This window comes from Myotis myotis, unplaced genomic scaffold, assembly GCF_014108235.1.
Source record: "Myotis myotis isolate mMyoMyo1 unplaced genomic scaffold, mMyoMyo1.p scaffold_m19_p_2, whole genome shotgun sequence".
Lineage (NCBI taxonomy): Eukaryota > Metazoa > Chordata > Mammalia > Chiroptera > Vespertilionidae > Myotis > Myotis myotis.
In genome coordinates, this window is record NW_023416324.1 from 8,075,116 (window position 1) to 8,092,030 (window position 16,915).

General features: G+C 56.9%; 1 protein-coding gene and 1 pseudogene across 2 annotated transcripts in view; one reads left to right on the forward strand and one right to left on the reverse strand.

Annotated features, from left to right (window-relative positions):
• The window catches only part of EPHA2 (EPH receptor A2), a 28,089-nt gene extending 18,962 nt beyond the window's left edge, over nucleotides 1-9,127 (reverse strand). Inside the window, exons 1-3 of one of the 2 annotated variants that reach the window (XM_036347192.1) lie at nucleotides 8,912-8,993; nucleotides 4,405-4,472; nucleotides 1,849-2,518 (exon numbers count right to left, since the gene is read on the reverse strand). In XM_036347192.1, coding sequence (XP_036203085.1) covers nucleotides 1,849-2,518; nucleotides 4,405-4,472; nucleotides 8,912-8,993 — 820 coding nt within the window. Of the gene's footprint in view, nucleotides 1-1,848; nucleotides 2,519-4,404; nucleotides 4,473-8,911 lie in introns of both variants that reach the window. The other variant, XM_036347193.1, reaches the window with a different exon arrangement.
• A 903-nt stretch (nucleotides 9,128-10,030) lies between these two features.
• LOC118674954 lies at nucleotides 10,031-13,225 on the forward strand (annotated as a pseudogene).
• The last annotated feature ends 3,690 nt before the right edge of the window (nucleotides 13,226-16,915 follow it).

Below are 16,915 nucleotides of genomic sequence, written 5' to 3' on the forward strand. Positions count from 1 at the left end.
GATCCCGAGGAGGGGAAAACAGGCAACAGGTGGCTGGCCGTGGAGAGGGTCCCACCGGCGGAGTCGAAAGCTTCGCTCCCGGAAACCAGTCCTCCCTACCCGGGGCTTGCTAGCTCTTCACAAACAAAGCCTGCCAGAATCCTGACCCCCCACCTCCGGGGGAGGGAAGGCTGCCCTGCTTGCTGGAGAACCGTGCCCCCCCCCCCCCCCCACACACACACCCCAGTCCTAACCGTCCACTTATCTCTACAGGGCCTGAATCACCAGCCTGTGGAAAGTTTTCAGCTGCCCCTCACCCCCACCCCCGCATTCTTGTGTGAGGATGTCATGTGGGAGGAGTCTGCTCAACCCACTGGGCTGCCTCGGCCCCCCCACCCCACCCCCTCGTCATTGTCTGAAACTGGGAGTGTGCACTTGAGGTCACCTAAATCAGGGGCCGCCTCACGCAGCAAAGGGGAGCTGCGAGGACAGCGGGGTGGTAAGAACGGCCGGAACAGAGACTGCACCACAGGCTTATGGCCTGAAAGGCTCTTAGGGAACTTCCCATTCAGGGTTTTGCAGACTGTGTTAGGCAAGGTTCTGAGGATTCGTTTTAGGAGGCAAGTGGGGCCTATCAGAAAGGGCTTCAGGCTCCTCCAACACTTCCACCCACTTCCTAGGTTGTAGGATCCACGGCTAAAAACCAAGTATAAAGTCAGCTGTAACACTTGAACTTCGCATTTTATTGACACCTAAGGCCAGAGATGAATAGAGATGTACCTAAGGTCACCCAGTGGGTATGTGCAACTGCACAGACTCAATCCCCAATTTCTCAACACCCCGCTTATCTTAGCAAAGAAGCTCCCAGAGAAAGGGGATGAGCTGGCCTTCCAAAGGTCGGCCTGCATTCCACAAATGCCCTGCCCCACAGCCGTTTCCAGAAAAAAAATCACCCAATGAAAAAAGTCCATGTTGCTGCAGCGATTTCCGCTGTCACAGGCCCTGGCCGTGCCAAGCCGCAGCCTCCCAACGTGAGCTCACCCATGCCCAGAGAGAGTCTGATTTAACTGGCCCCCTCTCTGGTTTGATTTGTCATCAGAAGAGGCCCCTAGGAGAGAATCTGGGTCTATGGCCCGTGGAGGGTCAGGTGAGGAGAGGGGCTGGAGAGATCCTCTATCTTCCTTCCACCTTTTCCCCAACACAGGCATTTTTCAAAAGCTCCCAGATAATTTTCCTGGGAAGCCAGGGGATGTGAATCCAGGGTCCAATTCACTTATCTCCACGTACAGAAAAGGAGCTCAAGACCCAGAGAGGTTAAGTGACTTGCCTAAGGTCACACAGTGAGTTAACAGAGATGGAACTAGTTCCTGGGACTGGACCAGATGTCCACAGTGCTGGTATATATGCAGTAGATACCCAAGCTATTCTTGTGGGATGAATCAAAAATAACAATCACACTTAAAAGCACTTATGTGTCAGACACTGACCTAATCAGTTTATGAGCATTAAGTCATTTAATTATCATAACAACTCTACAAGATGGCCACTATGTTCACCTCCACTTTACCGATGAGAAAACCCAGGCACAGAGAGGTTAAGGAACCGGCTTAAAGTCACAGAGCTAAGTATAGAGCTGGGATTTGCAGCCAGGCATTCTTGCTTGTAACCTCGATACTAGACTCCATTCATTCATTTCACAATTCATTCGTTCTCAATGAAATAAAAAACCTGAAGTCTAGGAAGACTTTGCAGTCTCCACTAAGAGAACCACATCAGCACAGGGATGACCTTACCAAGATCCCACAGTCCTGGGAACACAGGCTCCACCCCAGAACCCCTATCCCAGGCCACCCCTGCACCATTACTCACCCTGGCAGGCATCCTCCGCCTTCTCGTAGCCCTCCTGGCACAGGCACTGACCGATAGGCACCAGCCACTCGCCGTCGACGGCACAGTGCATGCGGGGCTCTTCGCCCCCAGGGGGAACCACAGCATGGTCCACGCAAGTGCCCACCACAGTGGCCAGGGAGGGCGCGTCGGAGCCGGCGATGGTCTCGGGGAAGCGAGCCAGGCCCTGCAGCAGCTCGGGGCACTTCTTGTAGTAGACGCGGACGGAGAGCAGTGCCACGCAGGCGCCGATGTCCTGGAAGGCCAGGTAGAAGCCCTTGTGGGTGAGCGGCCCCACGGAGCGCTCCTCCACGTTCAGCTTCACGTGGCGGGCCTGGAAGTCGCTGCTGACAGTGATCTCGTCGGGCGCGATGGTATCGATCTTCTTGAACTGGCGCTTCTGGAAGTTGGTGCCGTAGTCCACATCCGACTCGGCGTAGTAGAGGTTGAAGGTCTCCTTGCAGGAGCTGGCGCCCCCCGGGAAGCTGTTGCAGTCGCGCACGGTGAACTTGAGCTCGATGAAGATGCGCTCGGCCTCGCCGCGGTACACCCAGTTGGTGCGCAGCCAGTTATCCTGGTCGCCGGCCACCACGTTGCACACGGAGTACATGTAGATGGGCGCGTCGTCCATGATGTTCTGCATCAGATCCCACTGTGGGGGCCAGCAAGTTAGTGTGGGTACGTCCTCGGGGGGCGGGGGGGGGGGGCGGACTGAGGCCCAGGGGCAATGCCCAGGTGGCAGCCCTGGGCACCAGGAAGACACCTTTCAGTTCTTGCTATCCTCATTCTACAGGGAAGGAAACTGAGGCCCAGAGAGGAGCTTCATGTCAACCCCACGCACTAGAAGTACCCAGTGAGCCAGGAGCTGTCCCCTGTTGTTTCTGATCCCAATGCCAGGGTGCTGAACCTCTATATTAGCCTGTGGTCTGGGGCAGGGAGGAGGAGGACTCCATGTGACCGCAGGTGGAGCACTGAAGCTCTCCAGGCCTCCACCTCTACATCTGCAGACTGGGGACAAGATCTAGCCCACAGCATTGCTGTCAGGATAAATGACAGAATGTCTACAAACTGCTGAGCACACTGCCTGGCAGGGTAAGATGAAAGAGCTGTCATACAACAGCTGGTGTCATCAGCATTATCACCACCATCATCATCATCATCATTATTCACTGTGTGCGCATGTGAGCGGCAGGGGAAGAGGCTGGGTCAGAAACAATGGGTGATCTCCCATCATTTAGACTTTGGCTTTGGGACAGATGAGCGCATCTTCTTCCCTCCTCCAGGAAGGAACATAGCTTGGCCTCCTCCAGGAAGACTTCCCAGGTTGGGCCAAGGTTGGGCCACATGCCCCTCTCTGGCCCCCAGTCTCATGTCCCCCATGTCGAAGTACTTGGCACCTACGTGGTAACACCTACATCTGGCTCCCACACTAGATTCTGAGCTCCTTGGGGTAGGGGCTGGGTCTAATGCATTTCTGTATGCACAGGGCCTACCTGGAACAGAGTAGGTACTCTGGGAAGTATTTGTTGAATGAATGAGTGCATGCATGAATGAAAGCAGAGGGGCTGAGGAAAGAAGCCTGGCCGTACTATGTGACAAAATCCAAGGCCTCGAATGCCCTTGGGCCTCAGTTTCCCACTCTGTATAATGACTGGGTTAGGTGAAATGATCTGAGATGCCTCCCAGCTGGACATTCCAGGATCCAGGAAATCCGCTAGAGCTGTCATCCAGGCCTCCTCGAAGCTAAGGTGACCAGGGACAAGCACCTAACTCACACAGATCTTTCCAGCAGTGGGAGCTATCCCAACGAGCCCCTTAGAGACACACTTCTCCATGGCTCAGGGCCCCAGGACAAACTCAGCAAGGGCCCATTGTACAGCAGGGCAAACTGAGGCCCAGTGAGCAGCAATATCTTCAAGGCCACATGGTAGTGACGCACAAAGCTGGAGAAAGGACCCCAGCATCTTTCCCTCCAGACTGGGTCATAACAGGCCAGGGCAGAGGGGAGACAACTTGGATGGGGATGAGGCAAAACAAACTCAGCCCCGAGCAGGAAGGGGAAGCAACAGCTGGGGGAGCAGTGAGGAACTTGATCCTTTTCCCAGGCTGGGGGCTGCGGGCACCTGGGAGCCACTGTTCCCTGTCTCTCCCTCACCCCGCACCTCCTGGGCTGGGACCTGGAAGACAGGGGGAGCCTTTAACCTCTTCCCTCCCAAGATAGTCCCCCTGACCACCAGCCCCTGGGGTATCCAAGCCCAGGGTGGCTGCCACCACCCCTCCCAGCCTTAGGCTAAAGGGAACTCCCATGGGTCCCTGCTCTGCCAGGGCCTTCAGCTGGCTCCCAGCTCCTTCCACCTTTCAGGTCCCTCCCTACCACCTCCCAATCCCCAGCCCACCCTGGGATGTCTACCTGTAAGCTGGTGTGAGAAGCAGGACACTAAGTATGAACCCTGGCTGAGCTGTTTGATCTAGACTGGCCCCATCCTCCCTGGGTCTCAGCGCCCCCATTCCCATGCCCCGCCCGACCCCGAGGCTTACCCCTTTGCCATACGGGTGCGTGAGCCAGCCGAGTTCCCCGTTCGCTGCAGCAAAGTCCAGCAAAACAACTGGAAGAGACAGGAGAGGAGGCCAGTAAGCTTGGGGGCATCTCCGGGGGTCAGGCCATGGTGGAAAAATGACAGTCCTCCAGGAACCCCAAGAGTCCTTGTCGGCTTCATCAGCCCAGAGAGAGACCCCACTGTAGGGGGTCACCATATCCATGAGACCCGTCCCTCAACACGTAGGGAAACAGAGGCCCAGGGAAGGGACGGGATCCAGTCAAAGCTACACAGCGGGTTGGGTGAGGACGAGGCCTCCTGTTTCCTAGGCCACGACTCCAGGCACGCCACCCTCTCAGTCGCCTCCAGCTGGGCAGAGCAGGACAGCTTAGCCCAGCGGGGAGACAGCAGCTGGGCGAGAGCTGGGGCTGTCAGGGCTGATCTGTTAAGTGACACCACGCGGCCCTGTCTGCTTCCTGGGACACGGCCTCTGGACAGCACTTCACAGGCACGTGGGCCTTGGGGGCCCTGGTGCCTATTCCCGTCCCATCCGCAACCCCACCAAACCACGTAGCACACATATATGCTCACACATGTGTGCACACATGTGTCGTGGTCCTGCAAGGAGAGAGGGCTGCTAACAGGTGGGAACGGCTCCAGGGAGTGGAGGGGGAACCGGTAGGGGGTGACTGGAAACCGATCTTCCCACCACAAAAGCCACAGAGCAGGCGGGATAAAGCCCTGAACCCGTGGGGCCTCTAGGAGGGGCCCAAAGATACACACAGCTGGCGAGGTCCCCTCCTTGGGAAAGTCGCTCCCACTGCCCTGTCCCTCACCCCCCTGGCCACTGCCCTGCAGAGGTGCCTGTGGGACCAGGGATGGAAACCCGCGGAGGGCACTTCCAGGCCCCGAGGGACCGGGATCCAGGAGCACGCTGGCCCCAGAGAGGCATCTGGAGCCTGAGGGAGGGACTCACCACCAGGGGCTTCCCTACATCCAGCCCTGCCCTTGGGCAGCTCCCACCCATCCACCCTGGCTCTCTGCCAGGCTCAACGGCTGCAGCCAAGACCCGATGGGTACTGCTCCTCCTCCATTTCCAAGTAAAGCCCAGGTAGCTGCCAACAGGTGCCCCCCACCCTGGAGGGCAAGGAGATTGGGGAAGCTGAGGCTTGGGACCTAAGAAAGGCCCACAAACTCAGAGGATAAAGCCCTAAGGTGAGAGGTAAGGGACCAAGTACCCATTCCTTTGGGCCCTGGAGCATGAGGAGTAGGACCTCAGGAAGCAGCATTGCTGGGGCCAGGACCTGGGAGAAGGGCTCCGGGGGCGGAACTCCAGGCAGCAGGGAACAGAGAGGGGCCTGGTTCAGAGATGGGGGCTGGGGGTGGGCCAAGCCAGGGACCTGATGTCTTAGAAACCCTTCCCCAAGGTAAGACTGCCGGGCTCCCCTGAACTTAAGCCCTGGGTGCGAGGCACTGCCGTCTGACCGATGGCCAGGGCCACCTCTCTCTAGGAAGAGCCCAGCAGCCCAGACAGGGGCGAGGGAATATGAGGTGGCACCTGCCCCGAGACCGTAAGGGTAGGGTAGGGGGGCTGGAGGGTGGATGGGGCAGGGATTTGTTCAGACATGCCCAGGGCCCAGGCTTGGAAAATTCACTAACTTCTCTAGCAAATGGAATGTTTGGGCTACACAGGAAGAAATCTGGAGGTTCCTGGCGGCAGCTGGGGGGAGGTGTGTGTGTGTGTGGGGGGGGGGGTGCACCAGGACAATGGTGAGTGCACACCCACCTCCACAGACAGGTAGGAAGCCAAAGGTGGGAGCTCATGACTCCCAGGCTCTGAAGGGGTCATCTGACGCAGCGGGAACCCCACAACCCCTGCCAGAGTGGGGCTCCCCTTCCAACCCTCAGGCCTGGCTCTGGAAGTATCACAGGGCTCAATCTGAGAAGGAAAAAAGCCTTCACACCGGGAAGGAGCCCCCTCCCGGGAAATTCCCTCGAACCGATCACCAGGAACAGGAGCCCGGCCCGGCTGCCCCTCCACCCTGCTCTTCCGGGGCCTGAGGCACCTGCTTCCCTGGAAGGGGTGGTGGGGGCTGGGAGCCCCTCAGCTGCCCCCAAAGGCTTCACCGAGAGGCCTGGGCTGGGCAGGGCTCATCCAGGAGCCCTGGGTCCCTCGCTCCACCCCCAGGAAAGCCTCCTCCAACTTAAGTTCCATCCTCAGTGTCACCTTTGCAGGTCCCAATGCAATACCCCCCACTCCCCTAGTGTCACCTCCCTGTTCCCCATCTCTCTGCAACCAAGACTAGTTAAAGGGGGAGGCAAGAGACTGTGTGAGTGGGGGGGGGGGGGGCGGGGGGGGGATGAAGAAAAAAGAGAAGGAGATAGAGTTGGACTCTTACAGAATCAAGAAGCCAAGGGCTTTCCAGGCCTGAGCACTCTCCAGGCCTTTTCCCATCAGCACCTCAAGCCAGCAACCCCTGCACCCCTGCCCGGCTATTCCCACTTCCCAGGAAAAGACACCATGAAACCACAAGGCAAGGGGCCCCGAGCTCTGGCAGCCCAAGAAGCCAGATGCTCAGATCTGACCCTCGCTGTGCACAGGGCCCTGCCTGGTGAGGGCTTGGCCCTCCCTCAGTTTCCCTGTTGTAAAGATTCAATGTCTTTTGAGAATCTAACAGGTTCCATCTGAGTCTCCAAATACAGCCTGGCTCCTCTACCCTCGGGGAGGAGGGGGGCGAGAAAGAAGAATGGAACTGAGCAGCAGCCTGGGTTAAGGGAGAAAGGGACACGTGTGTCCTTCTCTCGCCCCCAACCCAGCCCTAGACAGATCCACCACATCAGCCTGAATCCCAAAAACACAACACACTAGCAGCTGCCATCCGGGCCATCACTGCCCCCACCCCAAGGCTCCACTCCCTCTGGGAGTCTTTCAAAGGGACTCCGGGAGCCTACATATAGTCCCCCATCCCAGGACTCTGCCGGACACGCCCTTTTCCTCCCCCATCCCATGGAAGTCACCTAGGCTGGGCAGGGCTCCACGTGGGAACGCGGAGACCAGGCCGCTGCAGGTAACAATCACCCAGCAGTGTCAGCGCAGCCTAATCCCCCAGCCCCCACGGGCAGCCTTTGCAAAGGGCCTGCAGTGATTCCAGCTGTCTCTCCCCTTCTCTCCAACCACAGTCCCCAAGGAAGGGGGAGGACCAAAAGCCGAGGGGGTGGGGGTAGTGAGGGCCACGGAAATCCCTGTCATCCATTCCCCCCTGTGAGCTGGAACCAGCAGCCGTGGCTGCCCCAGAGGCTGGCACAGAATGCCACCCCACACCTCCACCCCGAGGGCTCCAGCTCCGGCGTGAGCTCCCAACACGCAGCAGCGACACCCCCGACCTCCGTTCGGGAGGCGGAAAACCAAGGCCAGGCGCAAGGAAACTTCTCACCCGGCCAGGGCTTCCTCCGCCCTTCCCCCTGGTGGAGCCTGCGGAAGCCTCTGCCCGGGCCCCGCGCACAACACGCGTTCTCACCATGGGACACTGAAGCCGGCCTCTGCGGGGTGGGCAGGCAGGTCCTGGGCCTCGGGCAGGAGCCCCCCTCCCCTCCCCGACCCTCGCTGAGGAGCAACGCCCCCGTCCGCACACTCCCCCGGCCCGGGCCGCCTCCCCAAGTGCGGCGCCGGGAGCGCCGGGGCGGGGGTGGGTGATTCAGTCCCCAGCCTCGGGTGCCCGGACTCCCTGGTGGCCCTGGGCTGATGGCTCCACACCTCGAGGCCGCGCCCCCACCTGCCGCATTTCCCCGCTCTGAGTCACCCCTGGCTTGCTCACAACGCTTGACTTTGGGACTTCCTGTCGGCACTGGCGGCTGCGAACCTGTGCCCCGCGCCTGGGAGTGCGGGGTGGGAAGGAGGAAAGGCTACGTGTGGGCAGACTGACCCGAAACTCCCCTCACGCTCTCTTCCCAGACTGGAGGCAGAACGGGGCGGGAGGGGCGGGGAGTGGAGAAAATCTCAGGGAGCAGGGACTTCGGCAGTGTGCGCCTCGCCAGCCCAGGAGCCCCCTCCCCAAAATGAGGGGCCTTCACAGAAATGCCTTCTCCGCCAAATCGGAGCAAACGGGTTAGTGAATTCAGATCACCAAGAGGCTGAGTCGCGCACCGGGAGCCCTTCCGACACCCCGTTTTCCAAGGGACCCCCCGCGCCCCCGCCGGGATGAGTTCCTGAGTCGGCGCCGGGGCTGCAACCGCGTGGCCCGCGTCTCGTTCCCTTCTCCGCGGCCTCCGAGCCCCGCGCTCCCGGGCCGCTACCCCTCAGCCTCTAAAACCCCGGTGTGGGAGCGGGGGTCCCAGGTTTGTCCCAGTCGCGGTCCGCGCGCCTCCCAACCCCAGCGGAGGCTCCGGGGCTGGGCAGCGCCGGGTCGGTTTCCAAAGTTGCGCGCGGCGAAGCGCACGGAGCTCGAGGAGGCGCCGAGGTTCGGGAGCCGGCAGCCCGGGCTGGGGCGCCGCCGCGCACACAAACTCACCTTCCTTGCCCTGCGCCGCGGTGGCGACCAGCATGCAGCCCCACAGCAGGGCGAGGCAGGTACGGGGCCTCCGACGCTCCATGCCACGCTCCTTGCTCTCGGCCTGATCCCTGCCCGGCTCCCGCACGCCCGCCCCGCAAGCCGGCTTCGGTGTTCCGCTCCCGCCCGCTGCCCGCGCGCAACTTCAGCACCTCCTGCCCCAATCCTTAATGGAAGTTGGGTGAGAACCGGCTCCTGTTCATTCATGCCCCAAGCTGACGTCACCTAAGCCACGCCCCCAGGAATATCTTTAAAGGGGCCGGGCTAGCTTCAGGAGAGAAGGGAGAGGAAGTCCCCAGACGTTTGGAAAGGACCAAGGGGCCCTCTGGACTCGCTGGCGCCCCCCAAGGCCTTCCCAAGTTTGAGCGCCTCAAAGTGCCAGAGCCTGCAGGGCTGGTCCTAGGGGATCTCTGAGCCTGGACCCTCGCCCCACGCACCGGGATGGTTTTGCTCTGAGCCATCCCCACTCTCACCCTTTGCCCTCGGGGACCCTGCTGAACAGTGTGGCCCGAGACCTGAGCTGAAATGGGCCGGGGTGGGATGGAGGGCAAGAAGCAGTTGCCTCTTTAGCCGCATGCCTAGGAGGGGAGCTGCAAAATAGACCCAGGTGCCCTTTTCTCTGGACCTCTGAAGTTGGGGAGAGCATCTCTGCTTAGGAGCCTCTAAGAATACAGCAGCCTTCATCTCGAACCTGAGCCTTGGCCCCTTGCCTTCCTCCCTGAACTACACGAGCTTCAGCACCAGCTCCAGCTTCCCCACCAACTACCGGACCTTGGGCTCCGTGCAGCCAGCCAGCAGCACAGCCAGTGTCGGTGCGGGCGCCAGGGGCTCTGGCTCTCAGGTTTCCGTGTCCCCCTCCACCAGTGTCCGGAGTGGCTGAGGCATCCAGAGCAAGAAGGAGACTATGCAATGCCTCAGTGACAGCCTGGCCTCCTGCCTGGAGAGGGTGAGGAGCCTGGAGGCTGATAATCAGAGACGGAGGCTGGGGAGCAAAATGGGAAGAACCCCAGGTCAGAGACGAGGGGCATTGCTTCAAGACCAGAGACAGAGAGCGAGGCTTTCAGGGAGGAGCTGCTGTTCATGAAGAAGAACCACGCAGAGGAAGTAAACTGTCAGATTGCCAACTCTTTCTTGACTGGGGAGTTGGATGCCCCCAAATCTCAGGACCTCACCAAGATCATTGCCCTGACAGGTTTGGCTCAGTGGCTAGAGTGTCGGCCTGCGGACTGAGGGGTTCCGGGTTCGATTCTGGTCAGGGGCATGTGCCTTGGTTGCGGGCACATCCCTAGTGGGGGGAGTGCAGGAGGCAGCTGATCAATGTTTCTCTCTCATCGATGTTTCTGACTCTCTATCCCTCTCCCTTCCTCTCTGTAAAAAATCAATAAAATATATTTTTTTAAAAAAAGACCATAGCGGACAACTGGGCCCAGGATGACAAGCTGGCTCAGAAGAACCAAGAGAAGCTAGATGAGTGCTGGTCCCAGCAGACTGAGGAGGGCATCACAGTGATCACCTCGGAAGCCGCTGAGATAGGGGCTGCTGAGAGGACACAGAGCTGAGACGTACGGCCCAGTCCTTGGCGATTGACCTGGACTGGATGAGAAATCTGGGAGAACAGTCTGGGGAGGTAGAGATGCGCTACGCCATGCAGATGGAACAGCTCCACGGGATCCTGCTGCACCTGGGGTCAGAGCTGACCCAGACCCCAGCAAACAGGCAGTGTCAAGTCCAGGAGTACGTACGAGACCCTGCTGAACATTAAGGTCAAGCTGGCAGCTGAGATCATCACCTACCAGCACTTGCCGGAAGAAGGGCACCTCTTTGAGGGGCAGGAGGCCAATAAAAAGTTCAAAGATCATTGAACATAAAACAAGGAAAGAAAAAAGAATACAGCAATCTTAGAGCAGCCACCTCTAGAGATGAGTCTGACATGCATTATCTCATTTAATTCCCATCTGGGGAGTAGGTATTATTATACCCATTTTACAGAAGAGGAAATGGGTTCCACGGGCTTAAATAACATGCCCAAAGGTTGCACAGCCCAAAGGTAGTAGAGCCAGGATTTGAATCTGGGTAGTTGCTGCTTTAACCACTGCCCCATCCAGGGGAAGGGTGGGCAAGGTGCTGTTGTGCAGGGCACCTACCCCCTGACCCTGGCAAGGACAGAAGCAGTTGGTCTGTTTGACACTTTGGAGGACACCTGCTTCCCACCGGTCCCTTCAAAGGGCCTCTCCCCAAAGGTTCCTCAGACATGAGCTCACCTTCCCTCCTGACGGAAGCGGCTGACATTACTGAAACAAACGGGAAATGTCCTCTCACCTGCTTGCCTGGCCGCCCACAGCTGCTGTTGCCCAATTGCCTGTTGGCCAGTCTGGGAGGAACAGCTGTAGCCAACCTGATTTCCTGGGAAGATCCAGCCCCTTCTGCCCGCCTCCTTCTCTCAGATCCCATCCTCTCCTTGACTCCCCTGGACATTGGCCCAAGAGCTACTCTGGGCTACTCTTGTACCTGGGTCCTCCCTGCCAGATGTGGACTTCTTGGCCTCTTGGTCTTGATGCCCGCCCTTGAGAAGCGGGTCCAGGCATCTCCCCTAGAGAGGGGAGGGCTAATTGCAAGTGTCAGGGGTAGTGTAATTAAAGCCTTTGACCAAGATTGTGGGAGGAGAGTCTTGGTCTTCCGAGAGTGTATGCAAGTGCCCGTGAGAGTGAGTGTGTGAGTATGTGGGCGTATTGGTGTATGTGTGCATGTGTGTGTGAGCATGTGTGGGCAGGCGAGGGTTTGGGGATGAGTGTGAGGGTGCCATACTTGGCAGTGGTAGCGAACATAGACTAAGGAGTCAGCCTAAAGTTTTTGAAATTTCACTTCTTAGAGTCTCATGTTGCTCATCTGGAAGATGTATAAGCCTACCTACTTCAGAGATCAAATAAGGTCATGCATGTAAACCACATGGGCCATGACTACAGAATGCACTTGTTAGCTCTCAGCTGCTATTACAGTTACACATGGTAGAGCCAAAGGAAGCAACATCTGGGGTGGGTGGGGCATTGGTATGCACGGGCACCTCATTGGCCCATGGGGGGAGAGAGAGAGAGAGAGAGAGAGAGAGAGAGAGAGAGAGAGAGAGAGACATGGTATGTGTCACTGGACAAGGACCAGGAGGCCTAGAGCAGGTCTGCCTCAGGCTGGCCATAGTGTGTGGGTTCTTGACCTCAAGCAGGAAAGATTTCACAATATGAGTCCAGGTGATTTTGAGAGCACGTTTATTAAAGCTGGGGATAGTGAAAAACAGGAAGGGCTTAGGGTGGAAGAAGCATCAGGAGGGAGCCTAGGCAGTGCTCTGCTCTGGCTCCCTAGAAACCTTACAGGAAAGAAATGAACCTGGGCGGGGCTGCTGTCAGCTCATCGGAAAGTCTGAGAAGAAGGGGACCTTGGGGGCAGGTTCAGGGGGTGAGCCTGGGGCAAGCTGCCGCTGCCCGCTGCTCCCCTGGTTGCAAGTCTCGTGGGGACCCTGAGAGTTTAGGAGAAAGAAAGTAAAACGTTCATGCCCCAGAACAGGCATGGGTGCTGTAGAGAGACCCCCAGTGGGGCCTTTGTCTTAAGGGTTTTTACCTTTCTTCTAAAGGCAGATGAGCACCTAAGTGGAAGATCTTAGTAGAATATTCACCAACTTTTCAGGTGTGTTTTTAGTGTGCGAATGCATTGAAATGAGCCCATAGAGGAGTTTGGGGTTATTCTTTGGTCGGCTTTACTATTTTACTTTTATCTTGGGTCTCTCTGGCTCTACTTGGGTTTTTGTTGTGTGTTCCCCTAACTTCAGCCATCCTTGGGTTTGCCTGACACAAATAGCATGAACTGGGTCTCTGTCCTCTGTCTCCTCAGCCAGGGTGACTGAAGCCATGTATTCTCTGGTTAGGGAGGGCAGGTAGAAACTATTTGTTCTCAAGTGTCCTTGGGGAACATAAGGTCTTGTGGTCACCAGCTGGCTGTGAATTGTTCGAATTGTTTGACCTTGTTTAACTATCTTGTCTAATTTTCACCATTCCACTTGCCCAGGAATTTTCCTAGTTTCTTACTGTCCTGCCTCAGAATGAATAAGTATTTTGCATATTGTGTTGGACCTCGGGGCTACAGACACTGTGTGGTGGGCATAACATGTCATGTGTGCCTGACTCAGTGGTTGAGCGTCGACCTACGAACCAGGAGGTCATGGTTCAGTTCCCAGTCAGGGCATATGCCCAGGTTGTGGGCTCCATCCCCAGTTGTGGGGTGTGCGGGAGGCAGCTGATTGATGATTCTCTCTCATCATTGATGTTTCTATCTCTCCCTCTCCCTTCTGCTTTGAAATCAATAAAAATATATTTATAAATAAATAAACACATAAATAAATACATAAAATAAAATGTCATGTGTGCTGTAAGGTTCTGTCTGTACCTGTGTGTTACATGCTATTTGCAGGCTCTGCATGTTCAATGTGTCGCTAGAATATATGTTCCAAGAGGGCAGGGATGTTTATACAAAACAGAGAGTGCCTGACACAAAGCAGGTATTCAACAATGAATGAATTAATGCATAATGCGTGAATGAAAGTATTGGCAAGTTCTATGTTGCGTGAAAGTCTCTGGGTGTTGGCTGGTCCCTGTGTGGCATGCGCGGGTTTCCATGCATGACTCTAAGAAGTTGAACCCTTGTGCCTGGGGTGCAGACAGGCCCCGCGGGCTGTGTGGGCTCTGTGCCCGGGGGTATGTGCCCAGCTAGGGGCAGAGAGCTCAGAACTGGGTGTCGCTCATCTATGACATGCCATGTGAGCAGAGACCTGTGGGAAGGGTAGTGTGTGAGGTGACCGGAGGGTGTGGGGCAGTGGCAGCTCCTGGTCTTTGGTCATGTACCTGGTGACACCTCTCTTCCTGTTCCAACCCGGAGTCCTTCCCGCTCTGGGTGACTGGATGCTGAGAAGGAAAGTTCTTCGGTGAGTCTTATAATGCGGCACTGAACAGTGGTATTTATAGTGACATAATAAGCCCTAATGGAGATGGAATTACCCCATAAAGGCCCCAAAGAGCCCTCAGGGCCGGAGTGCCACTGCAGCAAGCGCGGCTCTGGTGCAGGCAGGTGGAGTCGGGCGTGCTTGTGTGTGGGTGCCGGCCTCACCTGCTCACCCCACCTACAGCCCACCAGCCTTGTTCAGGACTTGGCTGGGGGCTGGGGCAAGCAGAGGACAAAGATAAACGTTCAAACACGAATTTCACCTACCCTGCCTTTGCTATGTGCCTGCCTCTGGTCAAGAGCAAAAAAAAAAAAAAGCCCTGACTGGTTTGGCTCAGTGACTAGAGTGCCGGCCTGCAGACTGAAGGGTCCCAGGTTCGATTCCGGTCAGGGGCATGTACCTTGGTTGCGGGCGCATCCCCAGTGGGGGGTGTGCAGGAGGCGGCTGTTCAATGTTTCTCTCTCATCGATGTTTCTAGCTCTCTCTATCCCTCTCCCTTCCTCTCTGTAAAAAATCAATAAAACATATTTTTTTTAAAAATCCTTATAGTCAATGCTTAGAAAGTGCTTCCTCCGGGCCAGGCCCATTCTAGGCACCACACTGAGCCCTTTACTTCTCATCATGGCCCCATGAGGTGGGCACGGTTACTGTCCCCATTTTGCAGAGGAACAAACTTGCTTGTGAAAGTGGGAGCTGGCATTCTAGCCCACAGTCTGGATCCGGCTCACACCCTCACAGGTCCCTCGCTTGTCCACTGCCTCTCGGAGCACTGGAGCCCACAGGACCCAGAGAAGCGTCCCCCAGTCTGGAATGCTGCGCCCGCTCTCTGATGCCACAGAGCCTTCAGGCCAGTCTAATGGCCAGCTCCCAGGAGCTTGAGCCCCGGGAGCACCCGTACCACATGCTCCCCCCCGGACCCTGGCCTCAGCCAGCTGAACTCTGTCTTCCAGAGCCTCGAACTGTCTCCCTGAGAGAGCCCGTGAGCTCCCCAAGGCAAGGAGTGAGTCAGACATCCCTTTGCATTCCTGGCACCAGCTAGTGCGTGTACACAGGCGTCATTCAGCAGGTGCTCACCCTGGATGGTGACGCTCGAAATCAGTCCCCTCCATGTATTTCAGTTCACATTTCTTAAAGGCCTACTGTGTGCCACGCCGCTCTCGCCATAGTGAACTCATTCACCCCTCCCCGCAGCCCTGCCAGAGAAGCCGGTACTGTCCCTATTTTTGCAGGTGAAGATGTGGACCTGGGAATGGTTTCACGCTCAGGACTGCTGCTGGATTAAGTGAGGTTATATATGTAAAGGCCTACCACAGCGTCTGGCATACTCTAAGTGCGTGCTAAATCTTAGCTATTATTACCTTCACCGTCAAAAGTCACATCTGGCCTGCCTGATGTAGCTCAGTGGTTGTGCATGGACCTATGAACCAGGAGGTCATGGTTCGATTCCCGGTCAGGGCACATGCCCGGTTGCTGAAAGATCCTCAGTGTGGGGTGTGCAGGAGGCAGCCAATCAATGATTCTCTCTCATCACGGATGTTCCTATCTCTCTCCCCCTCTCCCTTCCTCTCTGAAATCAACTTAAAAATATATATACATGTATATTTCTTTAAAGTCACTTCTGAAAAGCCAGCTGAGATCTCCCAGGGTCAAATAAATCCGTTCACCCTGGAACAAACCCCAGCTCTTCCCCCGGGTCTCCCCTTTAGGCAGGGAACTCCTTGAGGCACAGGGCCCCGGTTTTATCCCATCTTGCCATACAGCAGGCGCTCACTAACTGTTTGTGGGTTGCACACACATGGGGCTACCAGGGCCCCATCTTTTTCAAAAGAACACATTCCCCAGTGGCAGCTGCAGAGGGAAGCTCAGTGTTCGGCGTTGCAGGTGAGGTTTTTGGCGTGAACTCGCCTGAGCAGTTAGTGAGGCCGGGGAGGAGAAACTTAAAATGTGGGCTCCCGCATTTGGAGGGGGGCCGCGTGGGAGGAAGCCCTCCCATAATTGCGGGGCTTCCCCCACCCCCAGAGCTGGGTTAGAGGCTGTGCCGCTTCCTTTGGGGGTTGCTGGAGCTTCCTGCAGCTTCCTGGGACCCTTTGAAGTGGGTTCCGGACAAATCCTGCCCTCGGGGCCTGGATTCGGGGCGGGGCCTCCGGGCGGGGCGGGGCCTCAGCCTGAGCCCGCAGCTGGGGGTTGGGGGTGGGGTTCCGCCGCCTCTGTCGCTGGGGCAGCTCCTCCCATTCACTCCTGGATTCAGGCTTTCACCCCTCATTCCATTCCTCTTGGCCTTCCCTTCCCCACCTGGCCACGTCATCCTGCCCTTCCAAACTCAGCGTAGACCCCCTCCCCCTTCCCCAAAGCCTTCCCTGACCAGCCATGACTGGCCTTTCTCCCTCCTCTGAGCGCCAACCTTTAACCAGGTGCTCTAAAAATCAAGGTACATAAAGACCGCGGGATCTCACTCATTTGTGGAATATAAAGACCATTATAAACTGATGATCAAAAATAGATACAGAGGCAAAGAAGCATCGAACAGACTGTCAAACTACAGCGAAAGGCAGGGGAGGGTTGGGGGGGTGTGGTAAGAGATGAACGGAAGGACTTGTATGCATGCATATAAGCATAACCAATGGCCGCAAGACATTGGGGGTGGGGGAGGGGGTGGGGGTGGGGGAGGCCGGGGGAAGATCAGTGGGGGAATAAAGGAGACATGTACTATTTGTAATACTTTAAACAATAAAATAAAATTAAAAAAATAAAAATAAATCAAAGTACAGGGCCTGGCTGGTTTGGCTCAGTGGATAGAGTGTTGACCTGCAGACGGAAGGGTCCTGAGTCAGATTCTGGTCAAGGTCCTGGGTTCGATTCCGGTCAAGGGCACAGGTTGTGAGTTCAATCCCCAGTGGGGGGCAGGAGGCAGCTGATCAGTGATTCTCTCTCATCATCGGTGTTTCTATCTCTCCCTCTCCCTTCCTCTCTGAAATCAATAA